Source organism: Trachemys scripta, chromosome 4 (genome assembly GCF_013100865.1).
Source record: "Trachemys scripta elegans isolate TJP31775 chromosome 4, CAS_Tse_1.0, whole genome shotgun sequence".
Lineage (NCBI taxonomy): Eukaryota > Metazoa > Chordata > Testudines > Emydidae > Trachemys > Trachemys scripta.
This window is the reverse complement of record NC_048301.1, coordinates 62962646-62986089: the sequence shown is the minus strand read 5'-3', so window position 1 is coordinate 62986089 and position 23444 is coordinate 62962646. Positions and strand designations below refer to the sequence as shown.

Here is a 23444-nt window from a genome sequence, read left to right as displayed (position 1 = left end):
CCCCAGCACCTGCCTTCCAGATTTGAACACCTCAAAATTCAGGAGTGCTCAAGCTCAGTTTGGGCAGCTGTTACTTCATTTCTCCCAAATCAAATATGCTGATCCACTGTAACTTGCTTTAGAAAAAGTAGGATAAAATTGAGCAAGAAATGCTTCCCAGTGGTTATTAGGACTGGAATTGCTATTTTCAACAGCCATTGCCTTTTTGTTTGTTTGTTTGTTTGTTTAAAAGGAAGACAGTGATATTGCATTGGCAAATTCCCCATAGAAAGAAAGAGTGGAAGAAAAGAATAATAAAGGCACCTCAACTTTTCCTCATTTATGTAGGACAGTCTTATTATATGCATCCAGATATCCTCCAATCACACAAGCTGAAAATTGTTCCACTTTACTGCAGTTCTGTAACCATATGGGAACCAATCCTGTCTGTGTTCTGTGCACATCTAAAATTCCTTCTGAATAACCTGCCGTGGGAGCAAGTTACCAGTGACCCAGGGCTGCGGTGGAAGGAGGGTGCAGGTGGGGGAGAGGCGGGAGAGCCCAGGGCTGGGACAGCAGGAGGTGTGTGTGGGGGGGGCAATGATGGGAGGGAATGAGGGAGCCCAGAGCTGGCGCGGCAGGGGGTGTGTGTGGGTAGGTGGGGAGAGCCCAGGGCTGGGGCAGCAGGGGGGTGCGTCGAGGAGCCCAGGGCTGGGACGGGGGGCAGCCAAAATTTTTTTTGCTTGGGGCGGCAAAAAACCTTGAGCCGGCCCTGGTTAAAGTGATAGAATTTTTTGTGTGTAGACAATCCTTCAGTCATTGATTCTGCAGATGTAAAGTATAAGGTTCAATCCAAATGAATCAGAGAATGAGGAAGTCCTCTGTCTGGAGTCTTTGGTGCACACTTTATTAGCTAAATACCATACCGTGAACCAGTGACATTTATCTGTAAACTAAACGCTGTATAAAATTCTGTGCCCTACTCTACGCCAAAGTGCATCCTGATTATGATATTAGAAAGCATTAATGTAGCTGCCCTGAGTCCACTAGCCAGGAATGAAAGAGATGCTGCATTGCAGAAACTACTGGAGCAAATGAGGGGCAGTGACTAATGTGGCCCCCACTAGAGGGCAGTATGCTGTTATGATGTAACTTCATTACTAGCATCTTATAAAATGTAAATTTGTAGCAAACACACTGAGGGCTTGTCTACACTGGCAATTTACAGCGCTGCAACTTTCTGGCTCAGGGGTGTGAAAAAACACCCCCTAAGCGCAGCAAGTTTCAGTGCTGTAAAGTGCCAGTGTAGACAGTGCACGAGCGCTGGGAGCACACTGGGAGCTACACCCCCTCGTGGAGGTGGGTTTTTTTTTTTTTTTTTTAGAGCTCTCCCAGTGTTGCACCGCGACCACATGAGGCACGTTAAAGCGCTGCTGTGTAGACTAGCCCAGTTGGCTTCAAGCAGGGCCGGCTCTGGCTTTTTTGCCACCCCAGGCAAAAAAGCCTCCTGCCACCTCCCCCACACACACACACCAGCAGGGAGCGCCGCAGGGAGGGCGGTGAGCCCGGCCGCAGCCCCGCTCTGCCCAGCCGGCCAGAGTGCCGGGGGAGGGCGGCCCCACTCTCCCTGGGTGAGCGCCGCCCCCCTCCAGGTGCCGCCCCAAGCACATGCTTGGAGGGCTGGTGCCTGGAGCCGGCCCTGGCTTCAAGGGACTTACTCCTGGGATGAAATTTACCTCACATGTTTGCTCTGTCTTACTTTTGGCAGTTGTAGTATCATGGGTGGCAACCGTATAACGCGCTATAGAAAATAATATTTTCCTAAATTGTTTATCATGGGGTAGAGTGAAGTGCTCCTCATACTTTTTGTTGTATTTCACTAGTACAACAATCCATGAAACATATTTTCTTTTTAATATGTGCCATAGGAGTGTGTATTGGCGGGGAGGGGGAGAGGGAGATGACCTGAGGAAAAGGTATAATATGTTACCAGAAAATAATTTATGATAAGAATATTGTTTCTTAAGACTATTTTAAATGCGCTAGCAAATTTACAGATACACACCTGTTGGCACCATGAAAAACAAACAGTATATAGTTCCATTGGAACATCTTATCTGCAGGAAACAGATTTTCAGTGATAGGTATCAACACCTAATTCCACATGTTCTAAAGAGACATCCTTCTAAAAGGTCTAATTTTTCTAATTAAAATGATTTTCCTATCAAGTATACAGTTAATATCAATTGCTTACCCTAGTCAATAATTTAAAAGCTCAGCAAGACTCAAAGGGTTATTTCAGAGATAGTGGGATGGAGTCTGTCCTTAGATACTAGTAGATAAACAGATTGTGAATGAGGTCAGAATTTGGCCCAAAGATGGGTGATTTGTTTTAGCCCTTTAATACCTGACCCAAAGAAAACAAATTCTCACACCAGCATCACATTCACCCACAACTACAAGAATCTCATCCGTAGCCTAAAAACATGCAAAACTACAGGATGGTTTACAAAGCAAAGCATTTATTCTACTGTTTGACATTGTATTAGCTATACATTGAACTCCAAAAGATGTAATGACATTTTCCTGTCTGAAAAACAATAGCCAATTACTGTTCAAACAGCACCAGCATCTGCTAATCTACAGAGTATGGGAAAAGCGCCTTACATAGTTTCTCTAACTCATTTTCAAGGGTTTGTAATCTTGTGAATAAAAAACTAGCTATGTGATGGGAAGGCAGTTATATTTATTATAAAGTTTCCACAGTTCTTACTCATTACATTTATGTTATTACTGATACTATTGCCTCCAGTATAGAAACTAGTTGATCACAACACACAAAGGTTTATTATAAAAAGGCAAAAGAAAAATTATTAATGCTGTTGGAGAAGGAATGCCATTAAGTGCTCTCTCTGCTACTTGGAAAAAGAAAGTCTGTTTTCAAGAATCACAGAAAGATCACAAAACTCTGTCTGGACTAGAAATCTATCTCAAACTAAGACAGAATCTGCCTCAGAAATCTGTCTCAGAGTAACAATATAGATTGCATCATTTCCTGATTTAAAAAAGAGGCTGATTCCTTAACAGTGCAACCATCTGTAAGAGAGAATTTTGAAACCATTCCAATCTGAAGCACTGAAACACTTTCAGCATTTTAAACACTAGAAACGTGCAGCCTTTACGTTGAAAAAATGATGTAACTATTCAAAATACTTAGTGCTGGGATTTCCTGACTGGACTTGCAAATGGAAAATGCATTACCTCTAATATGAAAGTAACTAGGCAACCCTAAAGGGTTTCCTCTTTGGTTCTCCTCCTTGTCTATTCTTCATCCAAGTATTGACTTCTATACACTAGAGACTACTGAAACAAACTATGTAAGTGACACCTGCAGTATACAAGGGAGCCCCTCCCAACAGTAAAATTTTTCTGTTACCCCTAAACTGGTGACTGCTCATGCGCAACAAGTACAACACAAGTACAGATGCAAATCTTGATATACTGCAATGTACTGTGAGATAATGGGAAATCTCTGAACTTTGCCTATGTTCATCAGTTTAACAAGACTCATTTGTTCCATGGAGCAAATTGTCTGGTAGAGGAGTGCAAAGTAAACCATCCTCCTATGCAACTACAGGCTATAATTATATGGCTATAATTCAGAAAACATGTCCATCCAGCTATCAGTTAACAGGATTCCTAGGGCATGATCCTGCAGAGACTCCACATGCAAAACTTCTGTGGATTTCAAAGGGCAAGGGCTCACATAGAAAGGCTGCAGGATCATACCGTACATTATTGAACTCAGCAATTATTGGTTTCAGCAATATACTGTAAGCAGCCCTTAAGGGCATATGCCACAGAGGTGTAAACCACTTTATTTCTGAGTTAGAAGTTCTTTAAAATCAAGCCACCTGTACTGACCTGCAATGTGAAAAATGTCTGGACTCTCTCACCCCTCATCTGACATGTGAGCTAACTAACAAGCACACTTCTGCAGGAATCCATGTGATCAGCTCCTCTATCAATTTCCTACCAAAAAAACAAAATAATGCCACCTCCCAAAAACAAACAAACCACACACACAAATGCAATACATATGGCATAAATGGTTATAGTTGTTAAACACACAACACAAACAGTATCATACACATACAGAACTATGTCATCTGACTACAGACCCCAAGACACTGATTCATCAGTATCAATTCTATGCATGTGGTACAACAGCAGCAGTGTAATGCTATCACATGACACTTCAAACAAGAAGTTATTTCATTTTTAACTCATCCAGCCATTTCTTTCTAAAATTTTGAATCACGTTACTTATTATAAGCAGAGTTGCAAGTTCTTTGCAGAGATTTTTTTATAGGAATTTGTGTTTGTCATGGGACAAAGATGGCAGGAGTAGGGCTAATAGAATATCCAAGTTGGATTTTCTCATGTGACCTGAAATGGCACTTTCTGATTTTGTTAATGGGTTTATATTATACTTTTCTCATAGTACAAAGGAACAAAAATTCAGGGAAGGGAATTTTTTAAGGGAAACAGAACTGCAACTTTATAAAGTCACTATTCTAGTTACAAACAATATTCTAGGTAACATCTGGGTATTGAATTCTTATTTAAAGAACTAACAATAAAGATAAAATATCAGGACTAGAAGACAAAGGATAGATTTATCTCATGAGGATCTATCTGGGAAACAACTGCATAACTTCCTACCACAGTATCATAGGGTGAGCTGGGACATTAAGAGATTCATGTACCAGATCTGACCTGGTTTCCTCCCAGATCAAGAGAACTCTGGGATTTGCAGCCTAGGAACCACTGGAGATGTACTCCTGACAGCACAGCAAATAGGGAAAGAAACAGTCTAAAGCTCTCTTCTCAATCTAGGCAATGATCAGGAAAAAGCAGCAGCTCCTGGTGGAGCTCTGCAGTAACTAGGCTCTGGGTCAGATCTGTAATGAGGTTCCCAGCGGAGAGGGAGCCAGGGAAGGAACCCAGAAAAGGCCAGAGTGAAGGCCAAATATGTACGCTTCTCCTAGTTTACAAAGGATTACAGGTTTGCCATACTGGATCAGACCATCAATTCATTTATTTTCCAATCCTGAATTTAGTAGGATGCTGGTGGTACAGAAAATCATAGTTAAAATAACCAGAATGCTACCTGGCCAATCGTGTATAGGAGGTTTGTGTGTAAAATCTATTGGCTCTGCTGGTGATCAGTTTATTCTCTGAGACATGAAAACTGATGACAATGATCAGGTGCTAAATGCAATATTACAGGACATATTGATTAGCAGGGAACTAGACATTGGGATTTCATGTTTCTTTTACTTGGTTTTGTCACTGGATAAACCTGGGCAAGTCACTTAAACCTCTCTTCTCTTCATTTTCACTATCAGTAAATTGTGAATACCACTTATATATTTCACAGAGATTTTGAGAGACTTAAGTTATGTTTTTGAAGCATTTTGAGATTCTTGGATGAAGAATGTTATGTACTATTATTATATCTTATAAAGCCAAGTTAATTGACTAAAAATTTTGTTAATAGTTCTAAAATTATCCAGCTCTTTCAAAAATCCAGTCACAGTATTTATCTTGATTTTCCCTTTCCCTCCCTCTCCTAAAAAAAACCACCTGTGTAAGCCAGGTGGCATGATAATGGCAAACAGCGGAGGAGGGGGTAGAGGAGAACAAAGGAAATTTACAAAGGGGGATGGAGAAGTTTTAAAAGCAGAACAAGCTAGTATTTGATCTGACATGACACAACCAATATGATTCTGTCTTATGTGCATTTTACACATTAAAGGAATACTTCGTAGGTGTCAAACATGTTACAATCCACTTGGCCAATAGCCAAGAGTTGGTACTGTCAGTAATTCCAGAGGCAATTTGGAGTTTTGCCCACTGTGTAGACATAGTGTTTAGCAGCACATTAAAAAGGAAATGGGTGTATTTACTTTCCAGACAAACCCACCCATATTTAAAGTTTGCATCAGTTTGGAAAGGTCTCTTCTTCCATTCCTGACCATTAATATGTTTTATATGTTTTTAAATCACTTACTCAGTGACTTCTATGCCTGTAGTGCGCTGATTCTGTAGAAACCACTTTCTGTTAATCACTGACCAAATGTATTGCTTTTGAGAGGGCAAACTTAGTATAATGCACTATCAAATGACTTAAGCACCAACAGCTGAGAGAGTTTACTTTAAAATGATGTTACACTTCTGACAAAGGGCAGAGGCAAAAGGGAAGGGAAAGAAAAAAGGGAGAGGAAAAATTGGAAAGGCAAAAGCAGGTAAGAGAAAAGATGAGGACTGAAAAGAGGGAAACAGAATGGAAGAAACAATTTTACAGAAAGATGCAAGTTTGGAAACAATGTAAAACTGCATTAGAATGTTTTTATAACTACAGCAAACATACATGTGAAAGTCGGCAGATTAGAAGTCTGTAACCTAGTAATTCCAGTGGAAACAAGTACACCTCTACCTCGATATAACACTGTCCTCAGGAGCCAAAAAATCTTATCGCGTTATAGGTGAAACTGCGTTATATTGAACTTGCTTTGATCCACCGGCGTGCGCAGCCCCTCCACCCCCTGGAGCACTGCTTTACCGTGTTATATCTGAATTCGTGTTATATCAGGTCGCGTTATATCGAGGTAGCGGTGTACGTTGTTTCACAAAAAGTTTCTGACAGGAATCTGAAGCTTCTGAGAATTTACAGGCAAATTGCTATCAACTAAAAGGCCATGTTAGTTTGGGGAAAGGGGTTACTCCCGTTTTCTGCTATGCTTAGTAGGAAAGAGATTTCTTCCTGGTATTAGCAGTATGGTTTTACATTCTCATGAAACATTCATTGCAGCCATCGTTGGGGGGCAGATTATCAGGATAGATAGATCAATGGCCTGATCCAGTACAGCAAACCTTATACTCTATATTTTTATTTAACACATTCACTACACATACAAAATGAGTCCTTCCTCTAGAATTTCACCCTCTTTAAATATTAAGAATTAGATTCCATGTTCTGCCATATATTTTTGCTGGGAGGATTTTGAGTTCCTCAAACTACACATTTCATGCTGGCTGTTTAATAACTGGAAAGAGTGGAAATAATACAGAGCATGTTAGGAATGCAAGTGAACATTCAGAATAGGCACATAGGCATTCATCTGTAACCCATGCAGAAACTCACTCTCACCTTGCACATATGGACCTGTCTCAGGGTGCTCTCGGACACGAAGCGTATATGGTTTTTTCTGGTTTGATTGCTTTAACAAATCTCGGACACGCTCATTATAGATTTCAAGGAAACTGAAGAAAAGCAAATAAAATGTTGTCTTTCTGACATCCGCTATTCACAAAAAAATTTATTTAAAGTTGTTCTTTGGACAATGAAAATTTGCACCTGCAGCCTGGCACAGACATTCCACATCAAAAACTAAAGTATTCATCTTCATTACCTCTCAAATGACATCTTCTTACATGTTGTGCGTACTGACACTTAGAAAGGAGCTGAGAAGCAATCAATTGTCATGAGGAAAGAAAATAACTGTCCCCTGCTGCTGGCTGGCTGGAAATAGTGCTGACACAATAAATAATCTGCATTGCCAACACAGCATATTTCCTGCACTTTTAATTAATGTTGTTCCCAACTCTTCAATTGTTCAGAGCACAAAACTCCACAAAATTAATGGTGTTTATGAATAAGAACTGAATGCAGTATAGGGTCCAAATTTTGAAGAGTTAAACAAGCAAGACATGGACTCTTAACCCACTGTTATTTAGATGCATATTCTTTGGGATCTAACAGTGAACAAACAGCATCCAAGGAACTATACTTGGATTGAAAACTGAACTGCAAGATTTTCCCACCCCAACAAAATGATTGACAGCCCTGAGAAAGAGAAATAAACTTATCAAATAACATTTGTGTGCTTTGACTATGGCAATACACATTTGAAAGTATTTAGAAACATATGACCAAAAATAATGAGACACTCCTACCTGACTTCTATTCTGCAAGATGCTGGCTGCTCTGAATAATCATCCTCCCTTGAGAAAAGGCCCTGCACAAACCAAAAGTTTACATTTTTCTCTTAAAAAAGTAAAAAGAAAAGAAAATTAAGAACAGTTTAAACAATTTCAAGTTCATAAAAAAAACAAATACCTCACATATACGAGGTGTCAACCCAATGGATGCCTTTAAATAAAACAAAAACAAACAAAAGAAAAACAATTACATGATATGATCACAGTCCCAGTTTCTCTTGTAAGAAGTCATTTTAATAAATATAAACAAAACTATGGGGAATTCCCAACTATTCCAGCATCAACTTCCCACTAAAACAAGCAGTGATTGTGGAGATCACAACACAATCTGTCTTGGAGCATTCTCAGTGTTAGATCTGTGACAACTCATAGCTATTCCAGTTATGGCATCTCTAGAAGTAATCACTTAAAGCAGGGGTTCTCAGACTTTGTACTGGTGACCCCTTTCACATAGCAAGCCTCTGAGTGCGACACCCCCTTATGCATTAAAAACACTTTTTTATAAATTTAACACCATTATAAATGCTGGAGGCAAAGCAGGGTTTGGGATGGAGAGTGACAGCTCTAGACCCCCCATGTAATAACCTCGCGACCCCCTGAGGGATCCCGACCCCCAGTTTGAGAACCCCTGAGTTAAAGGGACGATATACTCTGGCTAGAATGGTGGCTGTACCCATAACTGTCAATCTTGCCCTCACTGGAAGTCATCTTAGGGCATTTTTCATAGGCAGTAGTTGCTCAAAAGTTTAAGGCTAAGATGACTCCACTTGCTACAGCACATGGCTTACGTAAAGACTTGGAGCTACCTTCAGGCTCAGCCCCTCCCACTCGGAATCTTTTGCAGTAGGATGCAAAGATTTTTAGAAGGTATATTTGAAATGGAACAAATTAAGGGGAAAAAAACAGCTTTCTCTAAATAAATGCATTTTTGTAAATGTGAAAGTTCTCTACAGACCAAGCAGGCTGATGTTCTAGCTATTAACAATGCTAATAATGTATTACAATAAATGCAAATTATTAAATATTGGATCAAAGTGGGACTCTTCCTGATGCACAATTCACTCTCTCACCAAAGAATCCAGCAGCAACATTACTACAATGAAAGTGCCATAGGAATTAGTAACGATTTTTAAGATATGGTCATTGTAAACTCATAGACTCATAGACTTTAAGGTCAGAAGGGACCATTATGATCATCTGGTCTGACCCCCTGCATGCTGCAGGCCGCAAGACCCTTCCCTGGACTCTGCCGTTGAAGTCCCCAATCCTGTGTTTTAGTGACTTCAATCGGCTGAGACCCTCCTGCTAGTGATCCCTGCCCCATGCTGCGGAGGAAGGCGAAAAACCTCCAGAGGCTCAGCCAATCTACCCTGGAGGAAAATTCCTTCCCGACCCCAAATATGGCGATCAGTAATACCCCGAGCATATAGGCAAGAGTCTCTAGCCTGACCCTTGTTGGCCATTATGCTATTCATGTACCATTGCTTGGTTTTCCTCGTCTACTATGTTTTACCATTAAACCATTCCCTCCATAAACTTATCCAACTTAATCTTAAAACCAGACAGGTCCGTCGCCCCCACCGTTTCCCTCGGAAGGCCGTTCCAATAACTGCTATTATACTTCCAAGATAATCAACCACTAGTGACCTGATTCTCCTCTCACTTACATTAGTTTTACATCAGTATAATTCTTCTGACTTCCATGGCGCTAGTCTTGATTTAAAACAGGAAGAGAATCAGGTCTTAGGTATCAGATGGGCAAAATCTCCCTGCAGATGCCTGTCAGGTGGTGCCTTTAGTAAGCTAATGCGGTCATTCTAGGGACAGCAGAACCAGTTCAATAAAAATAAGAACCAAATAGAAACTGCAGCCAAAATTCATACCAACCCTGAACCATTTTTATAGGTTAAAAACATTTTATTTGAAGAGTGGGTGTCTCTCCCCTATCCTTTACCTGAAGCAGTGGTCCTCTCAGGAGGCTTGCTCTTGCTGTCTCCTTGAAAAATGGTTCTCTCTTTTGCAGTGATTCTCAGACTGCAGCCAATTCAGCACAAAGCTGTGGCCCATGTGACATCCTTAGGGCCATACAGGTAGTACTGGATGCAGCCCACATAACACATATGCGGCCCACAATGGTAAATAGGTTGAGAACCACTGCTTTAGAGACAATTCGATTTATATAGGTTTTCAGAGAGATGATCTACCTTTCCCTCTGGATCAGCAAAGCCAGTAACCCTTCCACTGGACTCACTGGTTTGGGTGCTTTAACACATAAAGGCACACTAAGTGGGGCCCCATAAATCAAATATCTTAGAACTGACTAGCTTTGAGGAGCATATGCTAATGTTTCACCCCCAAAGCTTCCATTCAAATTCAAATTCACTTAGTAATTGGAAATGAAGCAAGTATGGTCACCTCAGACTGTTCCCTAATGGACAGCAAAGTCTTCTCACAAAAATGCAGCAGAAAATATTGCACAAACAATTATTCCAAATTTTAATTAGCAAAAGTAATTTAACTTCAGCATGGCTGTCTGCTTGTCAAAGAAAGTGACATTAAAATATTTTGCAGAGGCACAGGCTGGCTACTACGAAGAACAATAAGTGTTCATGGTAGAAAACTTGTTTTCTTTAGACTAAAAGGTAAACCACACATATGCAACACCCAAAGAGCACAGTCTACAAAAGGAATTTTATTTTTATATATATATATATATATATATATATATACACACACACACTTTTATGATTTTAGCTTGTGCTACATTATTTAGCTATGTACTTAAGCATGTGCTTAATTTTAAGCACAAGTAATCCCTAGTAAAACATGCTTAAACATTTTGCTTAATTAGGATCAATCTTAATCATAAACTTCAATTTAATAAACAGATAAAAAAAAAGAGTGTAATGAAGGCTATGACTCACTGGAGTTCCCATCATCGTGTACGTTTTTCCTGAACCCGTCTGTCCATATGCAAAAAGACAGATATTGTACCCCTTAAAAGCACCAGATAGCACTGAGGTGCCGAGGTCCTGGAAAACCTGGAACGATTGAAAGAAAAAATGCACTCAGTGAGTCATTCCCTCCTTGGAAACACTCACTGCCATTCAAACATCATTTAGTCTATTTTTCACAAGTCTAAAATGATAAGTTCCATCCCATTTGCCTATCGACTTATTTCATGGGACTAATAAACATGTGGAAATTGGACAAGATAAAAAAGGTAGACTGTAACCAGCCCCCCGCCCCGCCCCCACCCCCGTCTCCTTTTCTCAAAACTAAACATGCCAACTTATTTTAACCTTTCCTCACAGGATAGGTTTTCTAAACGTTTTCTAAAACATTTTTGTTGCTCTCCTCTGGATTCTCTCCAATTTGCCCAAATCTTTCTTAAAGTGTGGTGCCCAAAACTGGATACAATACTCCAGCCGAGGCCTCACCAGTGACAAACAGAGCAGGACAATTACATCCCATGTTCTACATATGACATTCCTGTTAACATGCCCCAGAATATTAGCCTTTTTCGCAACTGTGTCACATTGACTCATTCAACTTGTGATCCACTAACCTCAGATCGTTTTCTGTAGTATTACCACTGAGACAGTTTGTAATTGTGCATTTGATTCTTCCTTCCTAAGTGTAGTACTTTGCACTTGTCTTTACTGAATTTTGTCTCTTATTTCTGACCAATTTGTCACAATCATTTTGAATTCTAATCCTGACCTCCAAAGTGCTTGCAACTGCTCCTAGCTTGGTGTCATCCGCAGATTTTACAACCATACTCTCCACTCCACTATCAAAGTCATTAGTAAAAATATTGAATAGTACCAGACCCAGGACAGATCCCTGCAGGACCCAACCAGTGCGACAGTGAACCATTGCTAACTGCTCTTTGGGTAAGGTTGAACTTTCCTTGTTTCCCCAATCTGTCATTTCTTGTTTTATACTTAGATTGTAAGCTCTTTGGGACAGGGACTGTCTTTTTGTGCTGTGTTTGTGAAGAATCCTGGCACAATGGTGTCCTGGATCACGACTAGAGCTCCAAGGCGCTACAGCAATACAAATAATTAATAAAATTAATAAAGGAGCTGGGCATCACAATTCTCAAGGCCCAAAGCTGGCTACTGCTAGGCATGGCAGAAAGTAGCAGATGTTACCTGTTGCTCGGGTCCTACTTTGTTTTTTTCCTGTATGGACTGGACTGTGCCCAAACCCACTGACCCCATCTCCAACATACCAAACCCCCACTCCACGGCAGTGTAAAGAGTAGTCGTCTCCTCTGCTGGGTACACTGGAGTATGGAGTCCCCTCTGTGCTGGCTGTCACTGCTAAGCCTCCAGCACAGGATAAATGAACTCAGTACGGCTGAAGTCTTTCAAAGAAAATATTTTAAGTATAAACATATTTTCTATTCATGTAAAAAGTTAACCTGTATAGACACACAGTTACATACCATACTCTGCAAAGATTCAGCCAACTTTTGTTTCTTTTACAGACAGGTAAATGTACTAAACTTAGCAATGGTGGATAAAGAAAACAAATATACTGCAGGGAAAACATCAATTTATCCAAATCCCAATCAAGGGTAATAATCAGAGCTATCAAAAATAAACTCTTGAGACTTAATTTGCAGGTCATATTACAGTTCAAATCACAACAGGTGCCAATTTTTAGCAGGAAATTCATTATAGTTCCAACTCCACTGAAGGCTGAGACTATACACACATTTCATTAATCAAGGACAACTTGGCTATTTGTGTTCTGATAATAAACCATCTGAGCCAGAAGTCAAATGTCAGCTCATCGTTGGTGGCTCAGTGGTAGCATGTCTAACAAAAGTATTCTGTGTCAGGAATGACAGCCGCTGGAAGGTTCAAACAGGGTACAATGTAAATAGGAAGACAGACCTGCCTAACAATATATAACACCTTTACCAACATATACCGACCAAGCACAATGAAAATACAGGCAGACACTTTAATATGATGGACAAGAGAGCTATGCTGAACAGGTTGCCGTCATCCAGAAGGCTGAAACTGCGTGTTTTTTTAACCATTGCCACATCAAATGCAAACTCCTCATCCTCACCTACAAGACCCTCTGTAATCTCTGTCCTAATTTTTTCTTCCTTCCCTGCTTGTTCAATATTCCATTCCCTTAGCCTCCTTTTCCAGTCTCTGCTCCATGTCTTCTTCCTGCTTAGAAGGTGAGATCCTGGTGCCATTGAAGTCAATGGACATTTTACCCAGTGACTTAATTGAGGCCAGGATTTCACCCACTCATGTACTGCTGTCCTGTCTCCTATCCTGCACTTTTTTTTTATTAAATAAAGATTGTAAATTATTTGGGGCAGAGAATGTTGATGTCTGTAAAAACACTGATGAATAAATGTTATTAATGATTATCCTTTCCTCTATTAAAAATATATTTTCTTTCTGCCCAGCAGAATGCAGTTACAACTTCATATTCTCTCAGGCCACTGGGAAACTGTTCTCCTGTAGCACTGTTCTCTCCTAAAAGCACCCAGACACCACTAGGCTTTTCAAAAATTTGCTCCTTGTAATCACAGGCAGTATTTTGCCCATGAGGCCTTCTTTGAGCTGTGGGAAAATATAACGGGAGGGATTTGGTTTGGGGTTAAACTATTCTTGGAAGTTGCTTTGTAGTTGTGTTTCAACATCTGTTTTTTATTTAACTCATTGGTTTCTATGGAAAAGGCAATGCTCTTTTAAAAATAATTGAATAGATAGCAAATCAGAATATGGGCCTGATCCTGCAGTTCTTACCTTGCACAGTCAGTTCTATGGACTTCAAGGGGACTGCTCAAGAGTAAGGAATGCAGAACTGAGCCCTGTACGTGCTTCAGGGAACAAAAGTTTACTAATAGAAAAGTACTTCAAGTCTCCCAAAACTCTGATATAGCAATAGTTGCTGACTGGTGGTCCTGCTGTGCTTTGGCAACTGTGACATGTTTTTGTTTCTTTAATCACAGTGCTGTTGCAGCTTAGAAAGTGGCCAATCCGAAATGTATCCCTATTGTGTTCTAAAATAGTTCTGGATTTCACCAAAGTGTTTTCTGAACTGAGAATCACTGTATTTAGGTCTAATTGCTCAGCAACAGCTCCAACAGTGTTTTAATTAAAGAAGCACTTGGAAGTAACTGACCTGGGATCATGGCAGCAAAGAATGTTTGATTTACTATTAGCTACCTCTGCTTTAGAGTACAGTGATCAATCTCAGGCAGGCTATTTATTAAAAACACTGACTAAAAAAGTCAGTAAACCAAATTCTCCTCTAAGATGCTCCGTTGTAATCCCATTATTTCTGTGGAGCACTGAAGGAAGAAATTGGCCCCGTGTCTGTAGACTCATTACATCAGCACAATACAAATTAGGCCATTTTTTCCCTAAAAAGTTACAATTATTTGGAAAAGCATCTGAGTTTTAATGATCACAAGTCAAACCATTATATTTGTGATTCTTGGCCTGAGTCATCATGGTAGGAAATTAATGCAGGCTCCTTGATGTGACAGGGCCTATATAGATCAATCTCACAAGATCAAAATGTGCTTAACCCTTTGTACTGAAGTTATACACTGACCAAGGGTTAAAGTATTGGGGAAGCACACCCTATTTCCACTCTTGCCCGTCACATTTAGCAATCCTCCAAATCCTTGCTAATGGAAATATGGGTCTGGTTTGTTTTTTTGTTGAGGGGTAAAAGAACAGATCTTTTGGGATTCCTCTCTCCCCTCCCCATCTTTTTCCTCTTCTGTATCTGCTCTTGCCCACCCCCATTTTGAGGTCTAGCTTAGGGGAAATATGTCCTTCCAAACAAGGAATGGTGTACATGGCCTGGGGAAGACCAAAATGGTCAAAAATGGTTGGTCAAAAATGATATTCTCCTGCCTAGGGGTTGAGTGTGCTGCTTCTACAGCAATGTCAAGGCCCTGTCAAAATCTGAAGATACCCAGGGTTGAGAGCTGAACTAAGAGTTGTTGATGTTTTACTGACTGGCATAAGAATTGATCATCTAAACATCTCAAAAGCCTCCATGCCCTATTCGAGTGTACAAAACAGGGTGAAACTTTAAATATTTGAACACCAGGTAAATCTTGTGATCCACACTATGAAAGCTTATGTTTGAAATTGTACTGTTCCCAAGGAACAAGGAGTAAGACTGCAACAGCCCTTAAGAAAACAAAAAGACAACCTGACGCACAAACTCTATTACCTACGAAGGCTTAAAGCAGCCACCAGTCTTCTTAGCTGTTAACTTAGCATACAACCAGAAACAGGGCCACACTAACCATCTGCTGTAAGAGACAGTTATAAGTAATAGTCCTTGTTTATGCTAGAAAGATATACCATTTCAAACTTAAATCTATTTACACCTTGTTTAAGCAGTATAAGTGTGTTTACATTAGGGATCTGCATCAGTTTAACTAATGGCTTGTCTATACTTACAACGCTGCAGCAGCATAGCTGGACCACTATAGCACTTCAGTGAAGATGCTACCTACGCCTACAGGAAAGCTTCTCTTGTGGGTGTAATAGATACTCTACCTCCCCAAGAGGCAGTAGCTATGTTGATGGGAGAAGCCCTTCTGTTAGATCATATAGGAGTTAGGTCCGTATAATTACATCACTCAAGAGTGTGGATTGAATTTTTAACTTGCACTGTTCCCCACCGCATTTAGAAAGAACAATCTTTGTCTCTCTCTACCCTCTAAAACTCTTGCCTTTGCTTTGAAAAGGTTCCCAAAACTTTGTTTCAATTTTTGTTCTATTTCTTCAATTTAATTTTTACTTTTCAAGTAGTACTGTTAACAAATCCACATCCTTTTATCGAGACCAGTTTGATGTGAGAAGATCAGTTATGCTCAGATTCTGATTTGTGTTCCAAGTTTCATTGCATTTTGTAGTCCCTCATTTCAGACTCAGCAGAGATTTAGGCATCCTTTTTATAATGGAGCATCATACAGACTTGCAGTATGTTTGTATTCAGAAGGATGGCTTTCTGCATACAGTGCAATGCATTTTTTAGCCTTCCCTTTTAAAGAGAAGTAGCTCAGCAGTGTATCATTAGGCCTCATCGAATTAGTCATTTTTTAAAATTAATTTGCAGAAAGAACAGCAATGGAAGCCTGTATTTGCCCCATTTTAATTAATTGTTTAAATACAAAACAGAAAGTTCTATAGTTTTGGGATGATTTATCCTCCGTTCTTTGAATATAAATTATATACATGAATTATGTTCAGCAGTGAACAATATGTTTACAGATCAAATATTCATGTGAACTTCCTTGCATGGTTTTCCTTCATTATTTGGCAGGTGAATTAAATGTGCCAGGGCAAAATGTATTTATAATGCACCAAAACCAACCAACCAAAGCCCTAGGAAACCCTGGCATAAAAAGAGTACAAAGAGGAACTGAAAAAAAATAGATTAATAGGCATCAGAAAGAGGAGGCACATATGAAATATTTAGGGCCAGTTCCTGCAGTCACAGATCAGGTTAAAATTTCAATGACGACATTAGGTGTTTTGCATGCATAAATGGGGAGTTCTTAAAAGTTGCTTCTCAGGATAACCTCATGAGATGAAGTATCTTGCTTTCATACCTCTTTATCGTGTAAAAGTTTTAAAAGAAAAAGTAAAAATATCATTTTTTATTTTTTTCACTGCCTGTTGTTCACTTTTGCCTGATTTTGTTTTTGGGGTACCCTCTATTCTATTGTACTGTTTCTAACTGTTATCTCAGATGCATCAGTACAGTGTCTGATCCAATTGTGTCACATGGGTGAGTGCCAAATGACAAAGCAATCAAGGCAATTAGGAGAGAAATCCAAGCTACACAAAACCCATGTGATCAAGCAGTCATTTCACATGCAAAATAATTAATCTAGTCTCTGTATGGCAATGTATTTAAGATATTTTACAATACTATTGAGTAATACAAAAGAGTCTTAGTGTCAGGTTACTTATGTATAAAAGGGAGACAAACATATTAAGAGGCAATTTTAAAAGGCGCAAAGAGGAGTTGGAGCCTAACTTTTCTGTCTTCAAGAAAATTCCTCTAAAAGTCTGCTGATGATATTTTGATTAACTGGACCAAGAGGTACTGTATTTTCTGGCGTATAAGACTACTTTTTAACCCAGGAAAATCTTCTCAAAAGTCGGGGGTCGTCTTATACGCCGGGTGTCGTCTTATAGGGCGGGTGCTGAAACTTCCGAGCCGGACTGGAGAATCTGCGGTCGCCGCATATGGTGGGGGGAGCTCAAAAACGGCCGCGGCCGCATCCCCGCCCAATGACGAGGTGAGGGGGCGCCTCACCGGGAAGGTGTAAGTGAAGGGCGGAGCAAGCTGCAGGCGTCCGGGACGCCCGGGGTATGGAAAAAAAGAGATAGAGCAGCGCTGTGCCCAGAAAAACACGCCTCTTTCACCCGTCTGGCCCGCCCTTGTATCCTATTACCGTACCTCCTTCTCTGCCTCTCAGATCTCGCACATGCGCGCCTGCGCCGCTTCACTGCAGTCCTCAGGAGCGAGATCTAAGAGGCAGAGAAGGAGGTAATAGGATACAAGGGTGGGCCAGACGGGTGAAAGAGGCGTGTTTGCGCTACCGCTCTGATAGTCTTGGAGACAGGGAGGGCTGGGCAGGCAGGGAGAGCTGACCAATCCAAGCAGGCTTTGTATACAACAACCAGCCAATCGCCGGTAAGGTACATCGCTTGCCGTGATTGGCTGGTTGTTGTATACTGGGTACCACATACAGTACAGCACCAGTATCTGTACCTGTTCATACAGTATAGCACCAATACATACAGTACAGTATACAAATGTCCAACAGTCAAAACCCCATCATGGCTCCACCAGCAAGAAGAAAGAAATATGAAGCCAGTTTCAAACTTAAAGTTGTAAACTTTGCCATGGAACATAATAACTGCGCTGCTGCAAGACAATATGGAGTAACAGAAAAGATGGTTCGGGACTGGAAAGCAAATGAAAAAGCATTAAAGAGTATGCCAAGGGGTAAGTGTGCATTAAGAAGAGGCACTCCACATTGGCCAGAACTCGAAAAACATGTAGCAGACATGGTGAATGAGCATCGCCAAAACGGTTATGTAGTGACACGAAATAAAATACATTTGTTTGCACTTCAGTGGGCCAAATCTAACCCAGATCACAGCAACAGATTTAAGGCCACTGTATCCTGGTGTACTAGATTCATGGGAAGGCATAATATGGTACTGAGGCAAAAGATGAAAATTGCCCCAAAATTACCTGCAGATCTTGATAGCAAAGTAAATAGTTTCCATCGATACGTAATACAACAGCGCACTAAACATGGCTATGCATTAAGTAGTATTGGAAATATGGATGAAACTCCAATGAATTTTGATATGGTTGGAAATAAAACTGTCCATCAAAAAGGTGAAAAAACAATTTTAATTAAAACAACAGGACATGAGAAGTCCAGTTTTACAGTGGTACTAGGATGCACAGCTGATGGCGCCAAACTGAGACCAATGATTATTTTTAAAAGAAAAACAATGCCGAAATTCAAGTTCCCTGTTGGTTGTTTTGTACATGTGAATGAAAAAGGCTGGATGGATGAAGAAGGGGTAAAGCTATGGCTTGATAATGTATGGAGCAGGCGACCAGGTGGACTTATTCAAAAATGTAGTCTACTGGTGTGGGATATGTTCAGGGCTCATTTAACTCCCAGCACCAAGCAAATGCTTGCAAGACTAAACACAGATGCGGCAGTTATTCCTGCAGGATTGACATCGTTGGTACAGCCACTGGATGTGTGCCTAAACAAGCCATTTAAAGATCGCATTCGAGAACAGTGGAATGAATGGATGGTTAGCGGCGAAAAGTCATTCACAAAAGGAGGAAACATGCGTGCTCCACAGTTGGATGTTTTGTGCAAGTTTGTCATAAAAGCCTGGAATGATATTGATGCAGAAACAGTAATCAAGTCTTTCAAGAAGTGTGGCATATCAAATTCATTAGATGGTATGGAGGACGACTACTTGTGGCAAGATGAAGAGGAAGCCGAAGCTGAGACCACACCATCTGATATGGAATTCGATCCATACGATGACTGCCTTACAAATGTATCACAAGATGTCATTGATGTACTTATGATATCAGATGACGAACAGGAGGATTTTGAAGGCTTTTAAAGGGAAACTGTCACGCCAGCAAAACCTGAAAAAATACCGTAGCTTGCAGTTATGATGGGCGTTGCTAACTCGCCAGGGACTTGCCCGGCACTTGCTCTCTCTCTCTTGTTTGTTATCTTCCTCCTATCATCATCAGTTCCAGTTTGGTTGACAGCTTAGAAAACAAACAGCATGGCAGCTCCCATGGGTTTATTGTCTTATCCTTCCTTTCAGCTTTAGAGTGAATTAGGAAAAGTTTAATCCACTTGCACTGTTTTATGTTTACATGTTTGATGACAAACAGCCTTATGTTTATAAGTGACAGTTTTCCTGCTAAGTACCTGCATGTCATAAGCATTTGAATTAAAATTACCATATTGAAATCAAATCTGATGTTTTTTTAATTTTTTTTTGGTGTGCGTTGGAAGAGGGGTAGTCTTATACGGCGAGTATATCCCAAACTCTATATTTTAACTGGAAAAGTTGGGGGTCGTCTTATACGCCCAGTCGTCTTATACGCCGGAAAATACGGTAGTTACTGCATGCCTGAAAGTAAGAGAGGTTAAAATTGTCCTTTTAGATGTCTCTAAGATTCTCTTGCATATATGTGAAAAGGAGTCCAGGCACATTAGCTAGTCAGAATTCAAGATAAGCAGTGACATAGGATTTGATTTAGCTTTAATGATTGGCTGACATCAGCATCTGTTGTTCTCATTAGTGTTTGGGAAATGGCCCCTGGAAGGAGATTTTTGCCTCAAAAATGTGCTTTTAATATGTGCAAAGTATTATATTCTAGATCGGTTATAGATCGGCGTTTCTCAAACTGGGGTCTGCGGACCCCTGGGGGTCCCCGAGGGTACTACAGGGTTGTCTGTGGGCCTCACTGATCAAGTCCTCCCCCTCCCTCAACTTCTCCCTCTCCTTCTATCTCTCGGAGGCTACTGAACCAAATTGGGAGATTTTAGGGGCTAAAAGTCTGGCGGCGCAGCAGGGCTAAGGCAGGCTCCCTACCTGCCCTGGCCCGGCACCAGTCCTGGAAGCAGCCGGCATGTCCCTATGGCCATGGGGGGACAGGGGTCTCCGCATGCTGCCTGCGCCTCAAGTGCCGACTCCGCAGCTCCTATTGGCTGGGAACTGCAGCCAATGGGAGCTGCAGGGGCAGCATATTGAGGCACCCTGGCCCACCCACCTAGGAGCCACTGCCAGAGAGATGTGCTGGTCACTTTCGGGAGCCGCCTAAGGTAAGTGTCGCCTGGCTGGAGCCCGCACCCCTTCTCCCCTCCCACACCCCTGCCCCAGCCCAGAGCCTGCACCCAAACTTTCTCCCAGAGCCCTCATCCCCTCCTGCACCAGCCCCCTGTCCCAGTCTGGTGAAAGTGAGTGAGAATGGGGGAGAGCGAGTGATGGAGGGAGGGGGGATGGAGCGAGCAGGGAGCAGGAAGGAGTGGGGCCTTGGAGGAAGGGGTGGAGTGGGGGCGGGCCTGGGACTGAGCAGAGGGCTTTGGGGGTCCCCAAAATTTTTTAAACACCATAATTAAATCACTGTGTGCTACTTTTGTTTGAAAAACTAATAATTCCTTGACTTTGTTACAAAAATGTACTAATCCAAACTGTTCAGATATTTACAAAGGATAAATATCTGAACAATTTGTAATCCTCAAGCAACAGCGTAGCACCATTCAGCATATCATCATCAAATTAATAACCCCATTTTAGCTTTTTTTTACTTCAGTTGTCAATGGTTGTTTTTTTCTTACTCAGATGATGCAAGTTGACACTCTGGCTACTAGGTCATCAGATCTAAAAGATCACCGCACTGGAAAACACCTCTTAACCCTATAAAATATACATTCATAGTTACAAACTGGCTTCTGCCCCTTCAAACGAGATCAGCTGGCACTGCTGTAAAGAAACAAGATATGTAAGATGTAGAAAAAGGAGAGGAGAGGATTACAAAAAAAACCTGTCATGTAAACAAGTCTTAAACAATAGTAAGGAAGTCCTATGAGACAGGGTTTCCATTTTTAAATGTAATTGTTGTAGCACAGTTCTTGTCTATTTGGAGTAGAAACAAATTTGCTCCAGCTCACACTGCTGGAAGTGAATTTCCTGTATTTGGCATTGTTTAGTCTGAATGGGCCTCTTGAGGGTACTGCACATACTTCACAAGAACTCGAATGCACATCAAGTTCTACTCTTTGGCATACCCCAACTGTGCCAATAGACTGAGGGAGGTATAGAAAGTAACTATGTTGATAAACAAAATTAACTTACTCTGATTCTTGTCTGAGTTTTATTACTAGCTTTAGATTCCTGTTCTCCATATAATTTTTAAAAGAAAGAAGAGGGAAGCTGTCACATTACGCTGTGGTCACACTTAAAACATTTACTCCAATGTAAAAGAAGCCAGCTAGAGAAACATGCCCTATACAGAAAATGGGGGAATATCTTAAAAACTGAGCAAACTTCATCAATACAACCACTATAGTCTGCAGAACAAGCCTATAGGTTCAGCTGCCCGAGACTGTCCTTTGTAATTTCCTGACAATGCTCCAGTTCTGGCCTGAATATTACAAACCAACATAAATTACCTCACCCTTACAGATGCAAACAACTGGAAATCTAGACACTTGATTTCTCTGGGTCATAGATGAAGTATTTACTTCCTTTAAATATGAGCTACTAAAAAATCCAATATCAAGTATCGGGGGTAGCCGTGTTAGTCTGTATCTACAAAAACAACAAGGAGTCTGGTGGCACCTTAAAGACTAACAGATTTATTTGGGCATAAGCTTTCGTGGGTAAAAACCTCACTTCTTCAAATCCAACATCTTCTGCCTTCCTTCCCTATCCCCTCAGTACCAACAGCGAATTGAAAAGCTTTTTAAAATTAAAACAATTGATTAAAATCTCAAATCGTTAAACAGAATGAATGTGGAAAATGTCAGCCCAAAATGTAAAATAGCATTAGCATAACCTAAACTTGGCCCAAAATGTAAAATAGCAAGCTAAAACAAACAGAAGTGTTCAATATTTTTTTAATTCCAGTAAAAAGTTGTTAATAAACAAATAAACATTCCTCTGCAGACTGTAATAACCCAAACAGTGCAGAACTAAGTGACTAAAGTCCTGAGCCCCCTCCCACACCCCAACTCCCTCCCAGATAGCCAGGTAGCGCCAAAAGAGTGATATGGAAGGTCACTTTCTGTGGAAGGCCATTTGCCCTGAACCTTGTGGTTGTGTAGGTGAACTCCCCAGCCTATTAGGGAGGCATCCGCCCCAGGGTGCTGAGTCTGTGTAGCCAGAGGAATACTCTCGCTTGTACTGCATTAGGGTTGGTGCTGATAAACTCCAGTTGCTGTACTGGGGTTAGTGCGTCGCTACAATGAAGAAAACCTTGGAGAATACCCTGGGTGGAGCAGTCTGTACTGATAATGATCCTGCCCCAAAGGTAAACCGTAGGAAATCTCCTGTACAATGGTTGTATTGAGATATGGAAGTAGACATCTTCTAGGTCGAGGGCTGGAAATCAATCTCCTTGCTCTAGAGCTGGAATAATGGCTGCTAGTGTGACCATCTTGAATGTCTGCGTCTTCCTGTATTTGTTTAATGGCCATAGATCCAGAATGGGCCTGCAACCTCACTTTGCCTAGGGGGATCAGGAAATAATGAAAGTAAAACTCCTTGCTCCTGAGTTGCACCAGGACTGGTTCAATGACCCCAACACATAACAAATGATATATTTCCTGATGAAGTAGGTTCTCATGAGAAGGATCCCTGAAGGGGTATAGGGAAGGAGGGTTGGAATGGGGGAGGAACATGAATTGATAAACAGCCTAGCCCATCCACTTTTACCATGGGCCCACCCCCTGCCCCACCTCTTCCCCCAAGGTCCCGCCCCCTGTCCAGGCCAGAAGTTGGAGCCTGGCCCAGGTAAGAGAGGCTGGGGGGAGCCCAGGCAGCTATGGGGAGTGCAGACCCTCCACAAGCCTGGGGTAGGAGTAGGGTTACCATTCGTCCGGATTTACCCGGACATGTCCTCTTTTTTGTACTAAAAATAGCGTCCGGGGGGAATTTGTAAAGCACTCACAATGTCCGGGATTTCCCCCCTCCCCCGGCAGAGCAGAGCGAGCGGCTGGGAGGGCTGCAGGAAAGTCCCGGGCTGGACTCCGGAGCAGCTGTAGAGGAGCCGGATCCGCCCTGCATTCTGAGCAAGTGTATCAGCAC

At 41.3% G+C, this 23444-nt stretch overlaps 1 protein-coding gene across 4 annotated transcripts in view; it reads right to left on the bottom strand.

The window, feature by feature from the left end:
• STARD9 (StAR related lipid transfer domain containing 9) overlaps positions 1–23444 on the bottom strand; it is a 185864-nt gene that overhangs the window by 96296 nt on the left and 66124 nt on the right. For all 4 annotated transcript variants that reach the window (XR_004645546.1, XM_034769183.1, XM_034769182.1 and 1 more), the window contains exons 4-7: positions 10971–11087; positions 8165–8197; positions 8002–8063; positions 7196–7308 (exon numbers count right to left, since the gene is read on the bottom strand). Coding sequence is in view for 3 of the 4 variants with exons in the window: in XM_034769183.1 (XP_034625074.1) it covers positions 7196–7308; positions 8002–8063; positions 8165–8197; positions 10971–11087 (325 nt within the window). In the remaining variant the exon portion in view is untranslated. The remainder of the gene's footprint in view (positions 1–7195; positions 7309–8001; positions 8064–8164; positions 8198–10970; positions 11088–23444) is intronic.